The 19,580-nt window shown below is 45.3% G+C and overlaps 1 protein-coding gene across 1 annotated transcript in view; it reads right to left on the bottom strand.

The window, feature by feature from the left end:
• tmem164 (transmembrane protein 164) overlaps nt 1-19,580 on the bottom strand; it is a 150,339-nt gene that overhangs the window by 19,781 nt on the left and 110,978 nt on the right. Inside the window, exon 5 of the mRNA XM_078211925.1 lies at nt 5,179-5,279. Coding sequence (XP_078068051.1) covers nt 5,179-5,279 — 101 coding nt within the window. The remainder of the gene's footprint in view (nt 1-5,178; nt 5,280-19,580) is intronic.

Genomic DNA, 19,580 nt, shown 5'->3' with positions numbered 1-19,580 from the left:
CAGGGGTCACGAGAAGGCCTTGGCAGGTAGGATTAAGGAAAACCCTAAGGCGTTCTATAAATATGTGAAGAGTAAAAGGATGAGACGTGAAGGAATAGGGCCTATAAAAGGTGAAGGTGGGAAAATCTGTACGGAACCAGTAGAAATGGCAGAGGTGCTTAATGAGTATTTTGCCTCGGTTTTCACAGAGGAGAAGGACATGGGTGGATGTACTGTGGGCTTGCGGTGGACTGAAAAGATTGAGTATGTGGCCTTTAACAAAAAGGTTGTGCTGGAATCTTTGAATGGCATCAAGATAGATAAGTCGCCGGGTCCGGATGGGATGTACCCCAGGTTACTGTGGGAGACGAGGGAAGAGATTGCAGAGCCTCTGGCGATGATCTTTGCGTCGTCGATGGAGACGGGAGAGGTGCCGGAGGATTGGAGGACTGCGGATGTGGTTCCTATTTTCAAGAAGGGGAATAGGGATAGCCCAGGAAATTACCGACTGGTGAGTCTAACCTCAGTGGTTGGTAAGCTGATGGAGAAGATCCTGAGGGTCAAGATTTATGAGCATTTAGAGAGGTTTAGTATGCTCAAGAATACTCAGCATGGCTTTGTCAAAGGCAGATCGTGCCTTACGAGCCTGGTGGAGTTCTTCGAAAATGTGACGAAACACATTGACGAGGGGAAAGCGGTAGATGTGGTTTATATGGATTTTAGCAAGGCGTTCGATAAGGTCCCCCATGCAAGGCTTCTAGTAAAAGAGAGAGGGCATGGGATCCAAGGGGCTGCTGCCCTGTGGATCCAGAACTGGCTTGCCCAAAGGAGGCAGAGAGTGGGTATAGATGGGTCTTTTGCTAAATGGAGGTCGGTCACCAGTGGGGTGCCCCAGGGATCTGTTCTGGGACCCTTGCTGTTTGTCATTTTCATAAATGATCTGGATGAGGAAGTGGAGGGATGGGTTGGTAAGTTTGCCGATGACACCAAGGTTGGTGGGGTTGTGGATAGTCTGGAGGGATGTCAAAAGTTACAGAGGGACATAGATAGGATGCAAGACTGGGCGGAGAAGTGGCAGATGGACTTCAACCCAGATAAATGCGTAGTGGTCCATTTTGGCAGGTCAAATGGGATGAAGGAGTACAATATAAAGGGAAAGACTCTTAGTACTGTAGAGGATCAGAAGGACCTTGGGGTCCGGGTCCACAGGACTCTGAAATTGGCCTCGCAGGTAGAGGAGGTGGTTAAGAAGGCGTATGGTGTGCTGGCCTTCATCAATCGAGGGATTGAGTTTAGGAATCGGGAGATAATGATGCAGCTTTATAAGACCTTCGTCAGACCCCACTTGGAGTACTGTGCTCAGTTCTGGTCGCCTCATTACAGGAGGGATGTGGAAATGATTGAAAGGGTGCAGAGAAGATTTACAAGGATGTTGCCTGGATTGGTTGGCATGCCTTATGAGGATAGGCTGAGGGAGCTCGGTCTTTTCTCCTTGGCGAGACGAAGGATGAGGTGACATAATAGAGGTACATAAGATGTTGAGAGGCATAGATCGGGTGGATTCTTGTAGGCTTTTTCCCAGGGCTGAAATGGCTGCTATGAGAGGACACAGGTTTAAGGTGCTGGGGGCTAGGTACAGGGGAAATGTTAGGGGGAAGTTTTTCACACAGAGGGTCGTGGGCGAGTGGAATCGGCTGCCGTCAGTGGTGTTGGAGGCAAACTCAATCGGGTCTTTTAGAGACTCCTGGATGAGTACATGGGACTTAATAGGATGGAGGGTTATAGGTAGACCCAAAAGGTAGGGATATGTTCGGCACAACTTGTGGGGCCGAAGGGCCTGTTTTGTGCTGTAGTTTTTCTATGTTTCTAGATACCTGCGACTGTAATTCTCCACATTACTGAGCTTCTGTCTTTAATTACAACAGCACAAGCTCTTGCCAAATGAAGGCCAGATAATTCACTATGTCAGAAGATAAAATTGTAGGACTAGTCACTGCATTCTTTAAAAAAGCCTTTCATTTACCATTTTGATGCTAGGATGATACTGCTTCCTAACATCATTGATAGACATTAACCTGAATCCAACATTGGGAGAACAGAATAAAGAGTCAGTGTGCACACATTCTCTTGGATTTTTCCATTCTCTCCCCTCACCCAGCATCTCTATGTGTGTACAGGGACCTCAAAAACATCCCAGAATACTTTCCAGTCCATTAAGTATTGCTGAAATACAGTCACTATTAGAATGTAGGAAATGCAGCAGCCAATTTTCTCTCAGTAAACTCTTACAAACAGTCATGTGGTGATGACCAGTTATATGATGTTGATTGAAGGAAAATTAATGGTCAGGACACTGGGAGGTAACTCTCTAGGTATTTTCCAATCGTACCATAGGATCTTTTACATTGTGATGTTCCTAATCGATGTTACGACTGAGCAAGTCAGATCCCAGGATGAAATCAGGCTCGATAAATCCTAATATTTATTTTTTGTTTAAATACATAGATAACAAAGGAATAAAAGATCAATTAAACAAGAAAAACTGAACTAAGTTAAAGTTTATTTAATAATCAAAAATAAGGCTTACCTTAACACTGCAGTGAAGTTCCTGTGAAATTCCCCTAGTCGCCACAGTCTGGCACCTGTTTGGGTCAACGCACCTATCCAGCATGTCTTTCAGAATGTGGGAAGAAACCGGAGCACCCGGAGGAAACCCACGCACAGCCAGTGACCCAAGCTGGGAATCGAACCTGGGTCCCTGGCAGCAGTGGTGAGGCAGCAGTGCTAACCACTATGCTACCGTGCCAACACTACTCCTCACCAACTATATCATTACAGATATATAAGATTTATAAGGTTAACACAAGTTCCAAGATCTATCTTATACTTGAGTGCTCGTAGTAAGTACACAGTCCATGAAAACCAATAGGCAAACTGTGGTCAGACACCCCACAATCAAGTGGCAGATGCCACCCGAAACAACCTCTATGGATTTCGCAGCAATTCCCCTCAGATGCTCGTCACAAAGGGAGCCAACTGGTCTCACTAGAATTCTGTCTTCCATACAAGTGTTTCCATTCTCTGCTCTTGATATCATGCCTTGGAATCTTCTTCAATCAACACTTCCTTTTGGGTGTCTTCACCAAGGATCCACCTCCCGGGTTTTAAGCTCTACATTCTCTGATTCTCCCTTGGATTGCCATGTGCATTCAAGCTTCCTTTCCACACAATACCTCAGAAAGTCAGCCGCTTCACAGACCTGTGATAAGGAGTCACCAGGCTTCTGGTATTTTTGGATCTCAGGCTTGTTGCAATCTTATCGCCTTACCTCTGCTTCCTGCAACTTTGCCTTTCAACTTGGAGCCTTTCCCTGCTCCCCACTCTCAACTTCACAGAATAGAACCTTTTTTTTTTCCAGATTCCTGTTCTTTTGTTCGTTACAATCTTCCTGGTACTTGCTTCTGTGCCTTTCCCTGGTGTTTGGGACTTTCCTGTTCTTCAGTTTGGGACTGGTTTTCTGTTCCTGCGCATTGTTACACTGATTCTGCCAGTGTCAGTGGAACGCTGCTTCTTTCTAGGTTACCTTATTCCACAGATGACAAAAAAATTGGTGGTTTGGTAAATAGCAAGGAAGAAAGCCTTAGTTAACAGGATGATACAGACCGGCTGGTTAGATGGGCAGAACTGTGGCAAATGGAAATTAATCCTGAAAAGTGTGAGGTGATGCATTTTAGGAGAACTAACAAAGCATGGGAATACACAATGGATGGTGGGATGCTAGGAAGTACAGTGGGCCAGAGGGACCTTGGGGTGCATGTCCAAAGATCCATGAAAACAGCAGGGCAGGTAGATAAGGTGATTTAGAAGACAAATGGGATCTCTGCCCTTTATTCGCCAAAGCATAGAATACAATTTCATGGAGGTTATGATGGGAAACTATAATATGTTCATTAGGCCACAGCTAGAGTAGTGTGTGCCGTTCTGGTCACCACACCATAGGAAGAATGAGATTCACCAGAATATTGCCTGGGCTGGAGCATTTCAGTTATGAAGAGAGGCTGGTTAGGCTGGACTTGTTTTCCTTCGAGCAGAGAAGGCTGAGGGGGCGGGGAGGGAGGATCTGATTGAGGTGTATAAAATTGCGAGGGACATAGATAGGGACTAACTTTTCCCCTTAGTAGAGGGGTCAATAACCAGAGGGAATAGATTTAAGGTAAGGGCCTGAGATTTGGAGGGGATTTGAGTAAAAACCTTTTCATCCAGAGGGCAGCAGGAATCTGGAACTCACTGCCTGAAAGGGTGGCAGAGACAGGAACCTTCAGAACATTTAAGAAGCATTTAGATGAGCACCTGAAACACCACAGCATGCAAGGCTACCAACCAAATGCTGGAAAATGGGATTGGAATAGATAGGTGCTTGATGGTCGGTACAGACACGATGAGCTGAAGGGTCTCTTTGTGCTACAAAACTCTCTGCCTCAAATTGCTGCTGCCTTTCTTTGTGGGTCACTGTTTGCTAAACAGCCGCCTTTTGTTTTAATACCTTGTGTTTGTTGTGATCGTAAAAACCTCATTACCAAGCAGGCATCTAAACAGCCATGCATGCAACTTTTAAAAATGAAACGAAAATCAAAGTTCTTAACCCTTTCTTAACACCCAAATGCAGAAATACAAGCTAAGCGACTTAAAACTCTCTCAATTTTCCCAATATCCACAAAAACTGATATAAATCGCTTAAAACCATCTCTATTTCCTAATAACATTCACCTGAAAGGTCAGACAGGGCCTTGTTTCATCACCTTATCAGATGTTGGTATCCCTAACATTGCAGCTGTCCCTCAGTAACTTGAGTAGAGGAGTGTCAACCTGGATTATGTGCTTAGTCTTGGGAGTGGCCTTGGACCCACAACCTTCAGCCAGAGAGGCCATGAATATATTCTCACTTGAGCAGGACAATAGCCCAGGCCTATCTGATTTTGGAAGGAGGATTGGAAAATGAGTAGTTACAATCAAGTCTTAACTGCACATAATTATCTATATCTTTGTTGTTTTTCTTTTCTCTTGTCCCCATTAGAACAAACGCTTAGGATAGTACAGATCACACCACAAAATTTTAAAAGGTTTTAAGCGGATTTAATATAAATGTATGATATAAAACTTGTTACGATGGAAAAAAAAAATCACTTCCGATTTACTCACCAGTCCAAGAATCTGCAGAAAGGTAAAATGATAGAAGAACAGAAGCCCGGTTGCAAGAAGAGCCCACCAAAAATCACCCAGCGGTTCCGGTTTGTACACACCTAAAAGAAAAAGGTAGCTTTTTAAAAATTCAGTCAGTCTTTCCTCAAACTGTCCATTCAGGTCGTTTAGCAAACATTATTTCTCACTGTAACAGTGAGCTCAACCCCAAGGTCAGCAATTTGAACTTATCCAAAGGGGTTAGCACTGCTGCCTCACAGCACCAGGGACCTGGGTTCAATTCCCAGTTTGGGTCACTGTCTGTGCAGAGTTTGCACGTTCTCCCCGTGTCTGCATGGGTTTCCTCCGGTTTCCTTCCACAGTCTGAAAGACGTACTGGTTATCGTCGAATCCCTCCAGTGCAGGGGAAGGCCATTCGGCCCATCGAGTCTGCACCGACCACAATCCCACCCACTCCCTACTCCCGTAACCCCACATATTTATCCTGCTAATCCCCCCCCGAAACTAGGGTCAATTTAGCATGGCCAATCAACCTAACCCGCACATCTTTGGCCATGCTAAATTCTCCTTCAGTGTACCTGAACAGGTGCCAAAGTGTGGCGACTAGGGAATTTTCACAGTAACTTCATTGCAGTGTTAATGTAAGCCTACTTGTGACACCAATAAATAAACTGTAAACTTTAAAAGATGTTCTCAGTATTGACATTAGATTTATTTATTATGTTGGCATCCATGTACCTTGTGAGAATAATTGTGCATAATCTAATACAACAAATCCATCGCCTCAAAGCACTCTCACCTAGTATCAGACCTGTTAATATCAGTGCTCGAGTTCGGATGCTCTCTAGACATTGCTCAGTGTTACAATGGCAAAAGTTAGAATTTCTCCCAGGACACAATCCCTGCCAGACGTGTCATGGGGTTGTACTTTGTCCCTGCCCAATATCAAAATTTTAGTGTCGCAAATCAGCATAATTTTACTATCACTGCAAGCTAACCATTATGGTGGAGAAAATAATGGACTACTGCAAGATTTCAGTACCTTTATTAATATTCTTGGGATGTGGGCAGCATCGGCAGAGCCATATTTATTGCCTATTCCTAGCTGCCCTGACAAAGGGATGATGGACTTTCTCCTTGAACTGCTGCAGCATTTGCAGTAATGCTTCTCCCACAGTCATATTAGGTAGCAAATTTCAGTATACTTGACAGGTCAAAGCAGCCCATTTGACTGGCACCCCATCCACAAACATTCACTCCCTCCACCACCAACATAGAATAGCGGCAGTGTGTACCATCTACAAGAAGCACCATAGCAAATCACCATGGCTCCATGGACAGCACCTTCCAAATCAATGAGCACTATCATCTAGAAGGATGAGGGGAACAGACACACGGAAACACCAGCACCTGGAACTTCCCCTCCAAGTCACACGCTGTCCTGCCTTGGAAATATGTTGATGCTGCTGGGTCAAAATCCTGGAGCTCTCTCTCTAACCACACTGTGGGTGTACCTGCAGTGCTGTGTGGTGGGAGCAGGTTGGTAGAAGATCTTTGCCTTATGGATGTTTAGGATGAGGCCCATGCTCTCTATGACTTGGTGAAGGTGTTGACAATAGCTTGGAGGTCGGCCTCTTACGTGTGCACAAATACAAGCATCATCTGCGTACTGTAGTCCAATGATAGTAAAACTAACATCAAGGGCATTAGCCAGATAGCCCTTTCTCTATATCAGATGGTGGGGAGCTGCAGTTGCATCCACCCAGGTGAATAGTCATCATATTCCTAACCTGTGACTTGTGCATGGTTTTGAGGGATCAGGACACGAGCTACTCAAGTTCCAGCACCTGCCATAGTCCTTTAGCCATGGTTTTGCAAAGGTTACAGATGTTAAAATGTTGGTTGCTGGTAACTTCCAAGTCATTGCTTCTGCAGGATTTAGTAATAATAATGAAGGTCAAAAGGTTTGGTTTTACCTTGATGGAGATGGTCATTGCCCATATCTATGCCACTTGTCAGCTGAAACTTGAATGTAGCATGGTAAGAATTGTGTTTTCTCATGTGCCTGTATGCATTGTAATGTAAAAGTGCTCAGCAGAGCAAAGGTTTAACCTGGGACTGAAGAATAGCCCTGCCCACAGTATGATGTTTAGAGTCACCTGGTGAGGGATTCTGGGAGAAAACAGAACTCAGTAAGCAATCTACCTGCATGGAGACAACATCATGCATAACAACACCTTGGATCTGTGAAAAGTTAAAATACCAGCAATAAACGGTTCACGTTTAAGCTTACAAGACCCAAGATTTTATAATTGAGACATCACTGCACATCAAATTAGAACATGGTTAGCAGTAGTGGGAGCTCCTAAATGACATCGCATCGGAGATAGTACTATAATCCGACATGGTGATCCGCAGTGATATGAAGGAGGCAGCTAAATGCATGAACCCAGAATATTATTCCAAGGTATGAAAAACTGAAGTTAGACTGGAGAGATGTGCAGCTAAGAAGAAAATTGCAAAACCCGAGTCCACGAGACAGTTAAACAAAGCTGCAGAAAATTGCAGGAGTCCAAAGAGAGGGCAACTCTGCTAAGGACAACAAAAGACCCCAGAGAGAGAGGGCAAAAAGAAAACAGCTGATAGTCTTCAAGATGGAATGGAAAAGGAATGCGTGACCATTCAGCTACAAGAGGAAATGTCTTAAACAGCAGAATGGAAGCACAGCAGAAGATACTCTACTGAATTAGAGGAAAGCTCAAGAAGGAGGAAGCAAGCTTCATAAAGGAAAGGAAATCTGTTGAAAGACCTTCACATTAGAAGAATTGCTTAGGTAATAGCTTATTTGTTGGAAAATTATGAAGAGAAGGAGAATGAATTTAACATCACTTTGAACAAACTGAAGGACCAGTTGGGCAGAACAGACAGGGCAACATTCAATATTCCAGGAGGAAGTAAAAGCCGTAAGAAACAGACTGAAAAAGCTGAAGAAGCAGTGGAGGTAAAGGGGATATTGAAAGGAAAAGCCGTAGGACTTTCCAAGCTGCAAGCGGTTAATGCAGCCATGAGTGGCACAATTACAGAATTGGAACAAGTAGATGAGGGTAGTGCAGTGGATGTAGTTTATATGGATTTCAGCAAAGCCTTTGACAAGGTCCCACATGGGAGACTTGTAAAAAACGTAAATGCACACGGGATACAGGGTAAATTGACAAAGTGGATTCAAAATCCCAGTCTGCAGGTACAACAGGTGATCAAGAAGGCAAATGGGATGTTGGCCTATATTGCGAGGGGGATAGAATATAAAAGCAGGGATGTCTTGATGCACCTGTACAGGGCATTGGTGAGGCCGCAGCTGGAATACTGTGTGCAGTATTGGTCCCCTTATATGAGGAAGGATATATTGGCATTGGAGGGAGTGCAGAGAAGGTTCACCAGGTTGATACCGGAGATGAGGGGTTTGGATTATGAGGAGAGGCTGAGGAGATTGGGTTTGTACTCGTTGGAGTTTAGAAGGATGAGGGGGGATCTTATGGAGACTTATAAGATAATGCGGGGGCTGGATAGGGTGGAGGCGGAGAGATTCTTTCCACTTAGTAAGGAAGTTAAAACTAGAGGACACAGCCTCAAAATAAAGGGGGGTCGGTTTAAGACAGAGTTGAGGAGGAACTTCTTCTCCCAGAGGGTGGTGAATCTCTGGAATTCTCTGCCCACTGAGGTGGTGGAGGCTACCTCGCTGAATATGTTTAAAGCGCGGATGGATGGATTCCTGATCGGTAAGGGAATTAAGGGTTATGGGGATCAGGCGGGTAAGTGGTACTGATCCACGTCAGATCAGCCATGATCTTATTGAATGGCGGGGCAGGCTCGAGGGGCTAGATGGCCTACTCCTGCTCCTATTTCTTATGTTCTTATGTTCTTATAAAATGAACTCAATTGTAGGAGACAGAGGGTGATGACAGAAGGCTGCTTTAGTGACTGGAAGCCAGTGTCCAGTGGCACACCATGGGGTCTGTGTTGGGCCCCCTAATTTTTGTAATTTATATAACTGACATTGATGACTGTGTGGGGGGGTAGGATTAGTACGTTTGCAGATGACACAAGATTGGATGGGTGGTTAACAATGAGCTTAATGTCTTAGGCTACAAGAAGATATAGACAGAATGGTCAAATGGGCAGATAAGTGGCAGATGGAATTTAACCCTTAAAAGTGTGAGGTGATGCACTTTGGAAGGAGTAATTTTACAAGGAAGTATTCAATGAGTGGCATGACACTGGGAAGTTCTATGGAACAAAGGGTCTTGATGTGTTTGTCCATAGATCTCTAAAGATGGAAGGCCATGTTAGTAGGGCGGTGAAAAAGGCATATGGAACACTTGCCTTTATCAATTGAGGCATAGATTACAAAAGCAGGGAAGCCATGTTGGAGTTGTATAGAACCTTGGTGAGGCCACAGCTAGAGTACTGTGTGCAGTTCTGCTGGTCAAATTATAGGAAGGATGTGATTGCACGGGAGGGAGTGCAGAGAAGATTCACCAGGATGCTGCCTGGGATGGAACATGTAAGTTATGAAGAGAGGTTGGATGGACTGGGTTGTTTTCATTGGAACAGAGAAGACAGAGGTGTGACCTGATTGAGGTGTACAAGATTACGAGGGCCATGGACAGGGTAGATAAGGAGCAGCTGTTTCCCTTAGTTGAAGGATCAGTCACGAAGGGACATAGATTCAAGGTGAGGGGCAGGAGGGTTAGCGGGGGGGATGTAAGGAAAAGTGTTTTTTACCCAGAGGATGGTGATGGTCTGGAATGCATTGCCTGGGAGGGTGGTGGAGACAGGTTGCCTCACATCCTTTAAGAAATATCTGGATGAGCACTTGGCACATCATAACATTCAGGGCTATGGGCCAAGTGCTGGTAAATGGGATTAGATGGGAGGTCAGGTGTTTCTCACATGTCGATGCAGACTCTCCTCTGCACTCTACGATTCTATTCTAATTTCGCCCGGGACAGACCTGACCAACAGTGAAACTAAAATGAAAGATGGGGACAATGTTGTGTTGCAGACGGAGAACATTCGGAAAGGAGATCAGAAAATGTACATCCCACATTGAAACACAAGGCACTAGCAGAAGGAAACTTCCTGGCTGTCCCAGACAGACTGAAAACATTCAGCCGAACATCAAGATTCACAAGTTTACAAAATGACTTGGAAATACAATGGCAAACAAATGTTTGGCTGGAATTGTGAAACAAGTGGAAATGAAGGTTCCATTTCCAAAACGTACACATCCACCAAGAACATGGCAAACACCACGGACAAAGAAAATTCATGTTCACTCCAGTAATGAACATTCCTCTCGAAAGGAACAGGACAAACTTAGTGTCTGAAACAGAGGACAAGCTGTTAATAAAGAGAATCGCGACTCAAAGGAGCGCAAAAAACAAATCAAATAGAATTAGTGAAGTACTGCTACCATTCCTCCAAATGGGACAGACTCAAGACCATCTGAATTTATAAAGTCAGAGACTCCAGATGGGGGAGCAGGGATAGCAAGTAAAAATATGTATTGTAATAGAAGGGAGGAAAGTTTTCTTTAGAGAAGAAAGGGGGATATTGTGTTATGTGCCTGCATACGCTGCAATGTAAAGGTGCTCAGTAAAGCAAGGGTTAAGGTGGGACTGGAGAATAACACTGTTCACTGTATGATGTATAGGGTCACCTGGTAAGCAACTCTGGGAGATAACAGAACTCCAAGAAAGCAGCATAGCAGCAGGAAGACAGCACCATTCATGGCCAGGTCCTGGACCTATGAATAGTTAAAGACTTGCAATAAATGGTTCATGTTTAAACATACAAGTCCGAAGATCTCATCATTAGTGGGCGGCACGGTAGCACAGTGGTTAGTACTGCTGCTTCACAGCTCCAGGGACCTGGGTTTGATTCCCGGCTTGGGTCACTGTCTGTGTGGAGTTAGCACATTCTCCTCGTGTCTGCGTGGGTTTCCTCCGGGTGCTCCGGTTTCCTCCCACAGTCCAAAGATGTGCGGGTCAGGTTGATTGGCCATGCTAAAATTGCCATTAGTGTCCCAAGATGTGTAGGTTAGAGGGATTAGTGGGTAAATATGTAGGGATATGGAGGTAGGGCCTGGGTGGGATTGTGGTCAGTGCAGACTCGATGGGCCAAAGGGCCTCTTTCTGTACTGTAGGGTTTCTATGATTTCTATGATTAAGATATCATTGCACACCATATTAGAACAAATGGAACAGAATATTATTAAAAGTGTAAGCTGCACCAACCCTGATCTTATGTTGGAGGAATTGATGAAGCCAATGAAGTTGTGAAATAGAACAAAGAATGGTGCAGAAGGAGGCCATAATCCCATCCATAATCCCACCCATGGCTTCTTCCCGTAACCCCACGTATTTCTCTTGTTAATCCCCCTGACACTAGGGTCAATTTAACATAGCCAATCTACTTAACCCGCACATCTTTGGAGTGTGGGAGGAAACTGGAGCACCTGGAGGAAACCCATGGGGAGAAAGTGCAAACCCCAACAGACAGTGACCCAAGACCAGAATTGAATCCAGGTCCCTGGCGCTGTGAGGCAGCAGTGCTAACCACTGTGCCACCCGCAAGATGGAAGAGTTGTAACACTTCTCGCCTGCAGTGATGGTTTGTGGCTCTGATGATTTGGTTCCAAAAACCATGATTCTATACCTCTATACCTCAAGCATGACTCCCACATCATTGGAGGGTTACCTTTCGACCACACGACCTAATGTTGCTTTTCTGCTTAGTGACATACTCGGTAAAATCCAGCTTGATGCCATACATGGTTCCTCTCGCCTGCTCTGACATTTAACTCTTCCTTCCATGTCTGAATGAAGGTGGTGATGAGATCATGTCCTCTACAAGTATCACCAATTTTTACAGATGCAGCATAGAAAGCATCCTTTCTGGTTGTATCACAGCTTGGTCTGGCTGCTGCTCTGACCAAGACCGCAAGAAATTGCAAAGGGTTGTGAACGTAGCCCAGTCCATCACACAAACCAGCCTCCCATCCATTGACTCTGTCTACACTTGGACATAATCAAGGACATCATGTACCCTGGACATACTCTCTTCCACCTTCTTCTTTCAGGAAAAGGATATAAAAGTCTGAGGTCACGTACCAACCAACTCAAGAATAGCTTCTTCCCTGCTGCCATCAGACTTTTTAATGGACCTACCTTATATTAAGTTGATCTTTCTCTACAGCCTAGCTATGACTGTAACACTACAATCTACACCCACTCCTTTTGTTCTTCCCAATGTACTCTATGAATGGTATTTTACGTCCATATAAACGCGCAAGAAAGAATACTTTTCACTGCATCCCAATGTGACAATAATAAATCAAATCAAATCTAGAACACAGTAGCTTTAGTAAAAATGAAGAAAGAGCAGGGAGGAATTCAAAGCCGAGAGTTTGCAGCTGTTGTTCAGACTTGTGACAGCCAGGAACAAAAAACTGTGCCTTTGAAGATTTGAATGGAACAAGATTTTTGTTGCTCTGTTGAAAGGCAGGGAGACAATCACAGGCTGTGATCCAGCTAACACACTTAAAGAGGACCAGAGGATTTGAACCAGGAGGGCATGAGGTCTACAAAAGGATGGAACGGAAATATCAGGAAAAAGAGGGAATAGGGAAGAATGGTGAGTGAAGTAAGTTACCGATATGAAGGGCAGCTTGAGAGAGAGAGGGAGAGAAAGACAAAGAGAGCTTGGGACATGGCCCTGATTTTACTGGCACACCGGGGCGGGCGAGGCACGCAAAACGGCATTCTCCGTTGGCCTTGGGCGCAATCTTATGAGCCTCGGGCAGGCGAGGCAGTAGGAATCAAAGGATGAGTCATCGCCTACTGCAGATAAAGCTACTCAAGAAGGAACTCGTCATGACTGTAGCGTTGGGAAGCCACATGATGCCAGATCATAAAACACTGGGGTTGCCCAAAGCAGAGCAGACAGTTCACCAAAGTTTTCAATAGCACTAATTCAGAGAAATGCATCATGCCACTGGACCGAAGCGGTTAATCTTTCTTTTCAAGCACAATATTTTGTGGTTATTCTAATCTCATCCTCTCATTCAATTTACAGCAGGGGAAAAACGTTTTCCACGCTCGCAGGCCTGTTAACTTTAGAGAGAGACTTCACGGTCCGTTCCCCTTTCCTTAATACAAATTAAGCCTTATGACTTTGTTATTCTGTTAATAGCAAGAGCCGAGGGATTTGATGAGAATGGTATTGGCTTGTCGAATTCCTGCCTGATGTTTATTTTAAGATTTAAGCTGATGGCCATCTGCTCGAGGTTTGAGCGCCACCGGGAACTCGCATACATTCAATGGCAAATGCACACAGGGACCTAGAGCTGTGCGAGTGCCCACATCAAACATGTGAAAAGTAAACCCTATTGGGATGATCAATGTCTTTTTTGCCAGTGCCAACAGAACAATCATCCAGGTTGACTGCTGTTTTTATTTTCAATTGAATTTTGAAAGAATTCTCCCTCCACTCCTTCCCCTCTCTTCTACACAAGTCAGCCAAAATGCAGAATTTGCCATGTGGCTACAATTGTCAGAGGTCAGGCTTCTGACCCCTCCCCCAAATCACCAACACCCACACTCTTACTGCACTGTTCTGCCAAGTTATCCCAATTTACATCAGCTTAATCTGCACTTCTTTAGAACACGGAAACCATGCTTCAGCAGAATGACTCTGTGCGTGTCGATTGAATGAACTAAGCAGTTGTAATGCCATCACCGCTCAAATAGTTTAAATTTTTTATTTACTAGTCACAAGTAAGGCTTACATTAATGCTGCAATGAAGTTACGTTCTCCCCATGCCTGCGTGGGTTTCTTCCGGGTGCTCCGGTTTCTTCCCACAATCTGAAAGACATGCTGGTTAGGTGCAGGTGACGGAGTGTGGCGATTAGGGGAATTTCGTTAGCCCAAGATGTTTTAAACAGAGACACGTCCATGTCAAAAATGCTGAATCTATGTCAGGATCTCACCCCATTCCCTCATCTCCTCCAGCACAAAATAACAACTGTTCTTCTACCTGGGATTCTCCAGAGAGCGCGTGGGCATAGAGAGCATCATAAGGTTTTTAATTAGGAGAAAAAAAAAATGCAAGAATCTAGAGCTCATTGGCATGGTGACACAGTGGTTAAACACTGCTGCCTCACAGTGCCAGGGACATGGGTTCAATTCCGGCTGGGGTCACTGTCTGCGCGGGTTTCCTCCGGGTGCTCCGGTTTCCTCCCACAGTCCGAAAGATGTGCCGGTTAGGTACATTGGCCATGCTAAATTCTCCCTCAGTGTGCCCAAACAGGTGCCAGAGTGTGGTGACTACTCTGTGGGGATTTTCACAGTAACTTCATTGCAGTAAGCTTACTTGTGACACTAATAAATAAACTTTTAAACTTTAAACTCCAGACTACCCCTTAATGGCAAGCATTAACATTTTGGAGCTTCATCACCTCATTAGAACTTGCTGATAAAATTCAGTACTAATCTCCACCCAAAGTCCTATATCTCCGAGTTTGATGTGGAGATGCCAGCGTTGGACTGGGGGGGCACAGTAAGAAGTGTCTCAACATCAGGTTAAGGAGCACTGCTCCAAAAGCTCATGATTCCAAATTAATCTTTTGGACTTTAACCTGGCGTTAAAGACTTCTTACTGTGCCCTCCCAGACTTTGACTGCGAATATATTCCTTTGGTTACTTCTCTTACCCCCCAGTACTAGTGGCTAGGATTGCTATTTACTCTAGACAGGAACTCCAATCCTTGCCAGTAACACTGGAAGTTTTCTTTTAAATATAACATTTTCGGGATATAGGAGTCACTGGCGAGGCTGGCATTGGTTGCCCACGCTTAGTTGCTCGCAGTGCCAGTGTTGGGTCTGCAGTAAATGTGCTGCTCCCACAGTGCTCCAGATAGGAAGTTCCAAGATTTCAACCTAACAACAATAAAGCGGTAGCAATGCATAAAAGTCAGGATGATGGTCTTCCCTTCATGTGCCTGCCACCCTTGCCCTTCTAGGTAGTGGTAATCACAGGTCTGGGAGTTGCTGCCAAAGATGCAGTGTATCCAGTAGCTAGGAATGGTGCTCCAGTAACGGAGGAATTGGATGATTAAGTTGGTGCATGGCTTGCTGATGGAGTGAACTTTGTGCTGATTGATCAGAGCTTCTGAATGGTGCTGAAGGTGCCCCCACCCAGGTAACCCAGGTAATATTCAATCACACTGCTGACTTCTGCCTTGTAGATAGTGGACATGTTTTGGGCACTCAGGATGCGAGTTACTTGCCACAAGATTCCTAGCCATTGATCTGCTCTCGTAACCACAGTATTTGTGTGGCTAGTCCAGTTCAGATTTAAATGGCTAGTCCATTAAAGATGTCAACAGATATATATCATCCCAGGGGTTACCATTGAACTAGACCAGCCATATAAATACTGAGGCTATAAGAGGTCAGCAGAATTCTGCAGCAAATCACTCAACTCCTGACTTCCAAAGTCTGTCCACGATCTACAAGGCACAAGCCAGGATCGTGATGGGAAATGAAAAGGCACAGAGAGGTGGTCCTAAGCTCAGAGAGATATACAAAGAACAATACAGCACAGGAACAGGCCTTTGGCCCTCCAAGCCTACACCGATCACGTGTTCCTAACTAGACCATCCGTTTGTATCCCTCTATTCCCAGTCTGTTCATGTGGCTATCTAGATAAGTCTTAAATGATCCTAGCGTGTCTGCCTCAACCACCTTGCTTGGTCGTGCATTCCACGCCCCCACCACCCTCTGTGTAAAATACGTCCCCCGCATATCTGTATTGAACCTTGCCCCCCTTACCTTGAACTTGTGACCCCTTGTGTTTGTCATTTTTGACATAGGAAAAAGCTTCTAACTGTTCACCCTATCTATGCCCTTCATAATTTTATAAACTTCTATTAGGTCGCCCCTCAACCTCCGTCTTTCCAGGGAGAACAACCCTAGTTTACTCAATCTCACCTCATAGCTAATACCCTCCATACCAGGCAACATCCTGGCAAACCTTTTCTGCACTCTCTCCAAAGCCTCCACGTCCTTCTGGTAGTGTGGCGACCAGAACTGGACGCAGTATTTCAGATGTGGCCTAACCAACGTTCTATATAATTGCAACATCATATGCCAACTTTTATACTCTATGCCCCGTCCAATAAAGGCAAGCATGCCATATGCCTTCTTCACCACCCTCTCCACCTGTGCTGCCACCTCCAAGGAGGAAGTGTTAGGTTTGTTAGAGAATATAAAGACTGACAAATCCCCAGGGCCTGATGGAATCTATCCAAGGCTGCTCAGGGAGACGAGAGGTGAAATCGTTGGGCCTCTGACGCAAATCTTTGTCTCGTCACTGGACACAGGTGAGGTCCCAGAGGATTGGAGGATAGCCAATGTGGTCCCGTTATTTAAGAAGGGTAGGAAGGATAACCCGGGTAATTATAGGTCGGTGAGCTTGACGTCCGTGGTGGGGAAGTTGTTGGAGAAGATTCTTAAAGATAGGATGTATGCGCATTTAGAAAGGAATAAACTCATTAACGATAGTCAACATGGTTTTGTGAGAGGGAGGTCATGCCTCACTAACCTGGTGGTGTTTTTTGAAGAAGTGACCAAAATGGTTGACGAAGGAAGGGCCGTGGATGTTGTCTATATGGACTTTAGTAAAGCGTTTGACAAAGTCCCTCATGGTAGGCTAGTGAAAAAGGTTGGATCCCATGGGATAAAGGGGGAGGTGGCTAGATGGGTGGAGAACTGGCTTGGTCATAGAAGACAGAGGGTGGTAGTGGAAGGGTCTTTTTCCGGCTGGAGGCCTGTGACTAGTGGTGTACCGCAGGGCTCTGTATTGGGACCTCTGCTGTTTGTGATTTATATAAATGATCTGGAAGAAGGAGTAACTGGGGTGATCAGTAAGTTTGCGGACGACACAAAACTGGCAGGACTTGCAGATAGTGAGGAACATTGTCAGAGGCTACAGAAGGATATAGATAGGCTGGAAATTTGGGCAAGGAAATGGCAGATGGAGTTCAATCCTGATAAATGCGAAGTGATGCATTTTGGTGGGAATAATGTAAGGAGGAGCTACACGATAAATGGAAGAACCATAAAGGGTGTGGAGACGCAGAGGGACCTGGGTGTGCAAGTCCACAGATCTTTGAAGGTGACGTCACAGGTGGAGAAGGTGGTGAAGAAGGCATATGGCATGCTTGCCTTTATAGGACGGGGCATAGAGTATAAAAGTTGGGGTCTGATGTTGCAGATGTATAGAACGTTGGTTCGGCCGCATTTGGAATACTGCGTCCAGTTCTGGTCGCCACACTACCAGAAGGACGTGGAGGCTTTGGAGAGAGTACAGAGGAGGTTTACCAGGATGTTGCCTGGTATGGAGGGGCTTGGTTATGAGGAGAGATTGGGGAAACTGGGGTTGTTCTCCTTGGAAAGACGGAGGATGAGGGGAGACTTAATAGAGGTGTATAAAATTATGAAAGGCATAGATAGGGTGAACGGTGGGAAGCTTTTCCCCGGGTCGGTGGTGACGTTCACGAGGGGTCATAGGTTCAAGGTGAAGGGGGGGAGGTTTAACACAGATATCAGAAGGACATATTTCACACAGAGGGTCGTGGGGGCCTGGAATGTGTTGCCGGGCAAGGTGGTGGAGGCGGACACACTGGGAACGTTTAAGACTTATCTAGACAGCTATATGAACGGAGTGGGAATGGAGGGATACAAAAGAGTGGTCTAGTTTGGACCAGGGAGCGGCGCGGGCTAATTGTTCCTTGTTTCTCGTGGAAGTGGAAATGACTAGGGTTGGGAAGCATTTTCCGATCAGGGCCATTGTGATCTCCTGGACTCGTTTCGATCGCCTCAGGGGGTCGGAGAGGAATTTCCCAGATTTTTTTTTCCCCATATTGGCCCTGGGGTTTTTCACTCTGGGTTTTCGCCTCTCCCTGGAGATCACATGGTCTGGAATGGGGGGGTGGGGGTGAGTTAATAGGTTGTAATGAACAAAGCATCGTAGCTGTGGGGGACAGCTCGGTGGATAGGATATTGGTATGTAGATAGGCTGGAAAATTGGGCGGGGATCCTGGATTCAGGATTCAATCCTGGACCGGGGAGCGGCGCGGGCTTGGAGGGCCGAAGGGCCTGTTCCTGTGCTGTATTGTTCTTTGTTCTTTAAGGATCTGTGGACTTGCACACCCAGATCCCTCTGTGTGTCTATACTCCTGATGGTTCTGCCATTTATTGTATAGCTCCCACCTGCATTAGATCTACCAAAATGCATCACTTCGCATTTATCTGGATTAAATTCCATCTGCCATTTCTCTGCCCAATTTTCCAGCCCATCTATATCCTGCTGTATTCTCTGACAATGTTCATCACTATCCGCAACTCCAGCAATCTTTGTGTCGTCCGCAAACTTACTAATCAGACCAGCTATATCTTCTTCCAAATCATTTATATATATCACAAACAGCAGAGGTCCCAGTACAGAGTCTGCGGAACACCAGTAGTCACAGACCTCCAATCAGAAAAAGACCCCTCCACTGCTATCCTCTGTCTTCTATGGCCAAGATGTGGAGATGCTGGCGTTGGACTGGGGTAAACACAGTAAGAGTTTTAACAACACCAGGTTAAAGTCCAACAGGTTTATTTGGTAGCAAATGCCATTAGCTTTCGGAGCGCTGCCCCTTCATCAGATGGAGTGGATATCTGCTCTCAAACAGGGCATACTGTATGCCCTGTTCGAGAGCAGATATCCACTCCATCTGATGAAGGAGCAGCGCTCCGAAAGCTAATGGCATTTGCTACCAAATAAACCTGTTGGACCTTAACCTGGTGTTGTTAAAACTCTTTCTATGGCCAAGCCAGTTCTGTACCCATCTAGCTAGTTCACCTTTGATCCCGTGAGATTTAACCTTTTGCACCAGCCTGCCATGAGGGACCTTGTAAAATGCTTTACTAAAATCCATATAGACGACATCCACGACCCTTCCGGACTATAGCCGGATTAGGCAGGAATTGGTGGATGTTGATTGGGAGAGGATGTTCGAGGGTAAGTCCGCGTCTGGCATGTGGGAGTCTTTTAAGGAACTATTGATAAGGCTGCAGGATAGGCATGTGCCTGTAAAAAGGAAAGATAGGAAAGGTAGGATTCGAGAGCCGTGGATAACCAGGGAAATTGAGGATCTGATTAAAATGAAAAGGGAGGCGTACGTTAAGTCCAGGCAACTGAAAACAGATGGAGCTCTGGAGGAATACAGAGAGAGTAGGAAAGAACTCAAACGGGGAGTTAGAAGGGCAAAAAGAGGTCACGAAATGTTCTTG

The sequence above is a fragment of the Mustelus asterias genome, chromosome 4, assembly GCF_964213995.1.
Source record: "Mustelus asterias chromosome 4, sMusAst1.hap1.1, whole genome shotgun sequence".
NCBI classification, from domain to species: domain Eukaryota; kingdom Metazoa; phylum Chordata; class Chondrichthyes; order Carcharhiniformes; family Triakidae; genus Mustelus; species Mustelus asterias.
The sequence above is the reverse complement of the archived record's forward strand: the minus strand, read 5'-3'. Positions and strand labels throughout refer to the sequence as shown.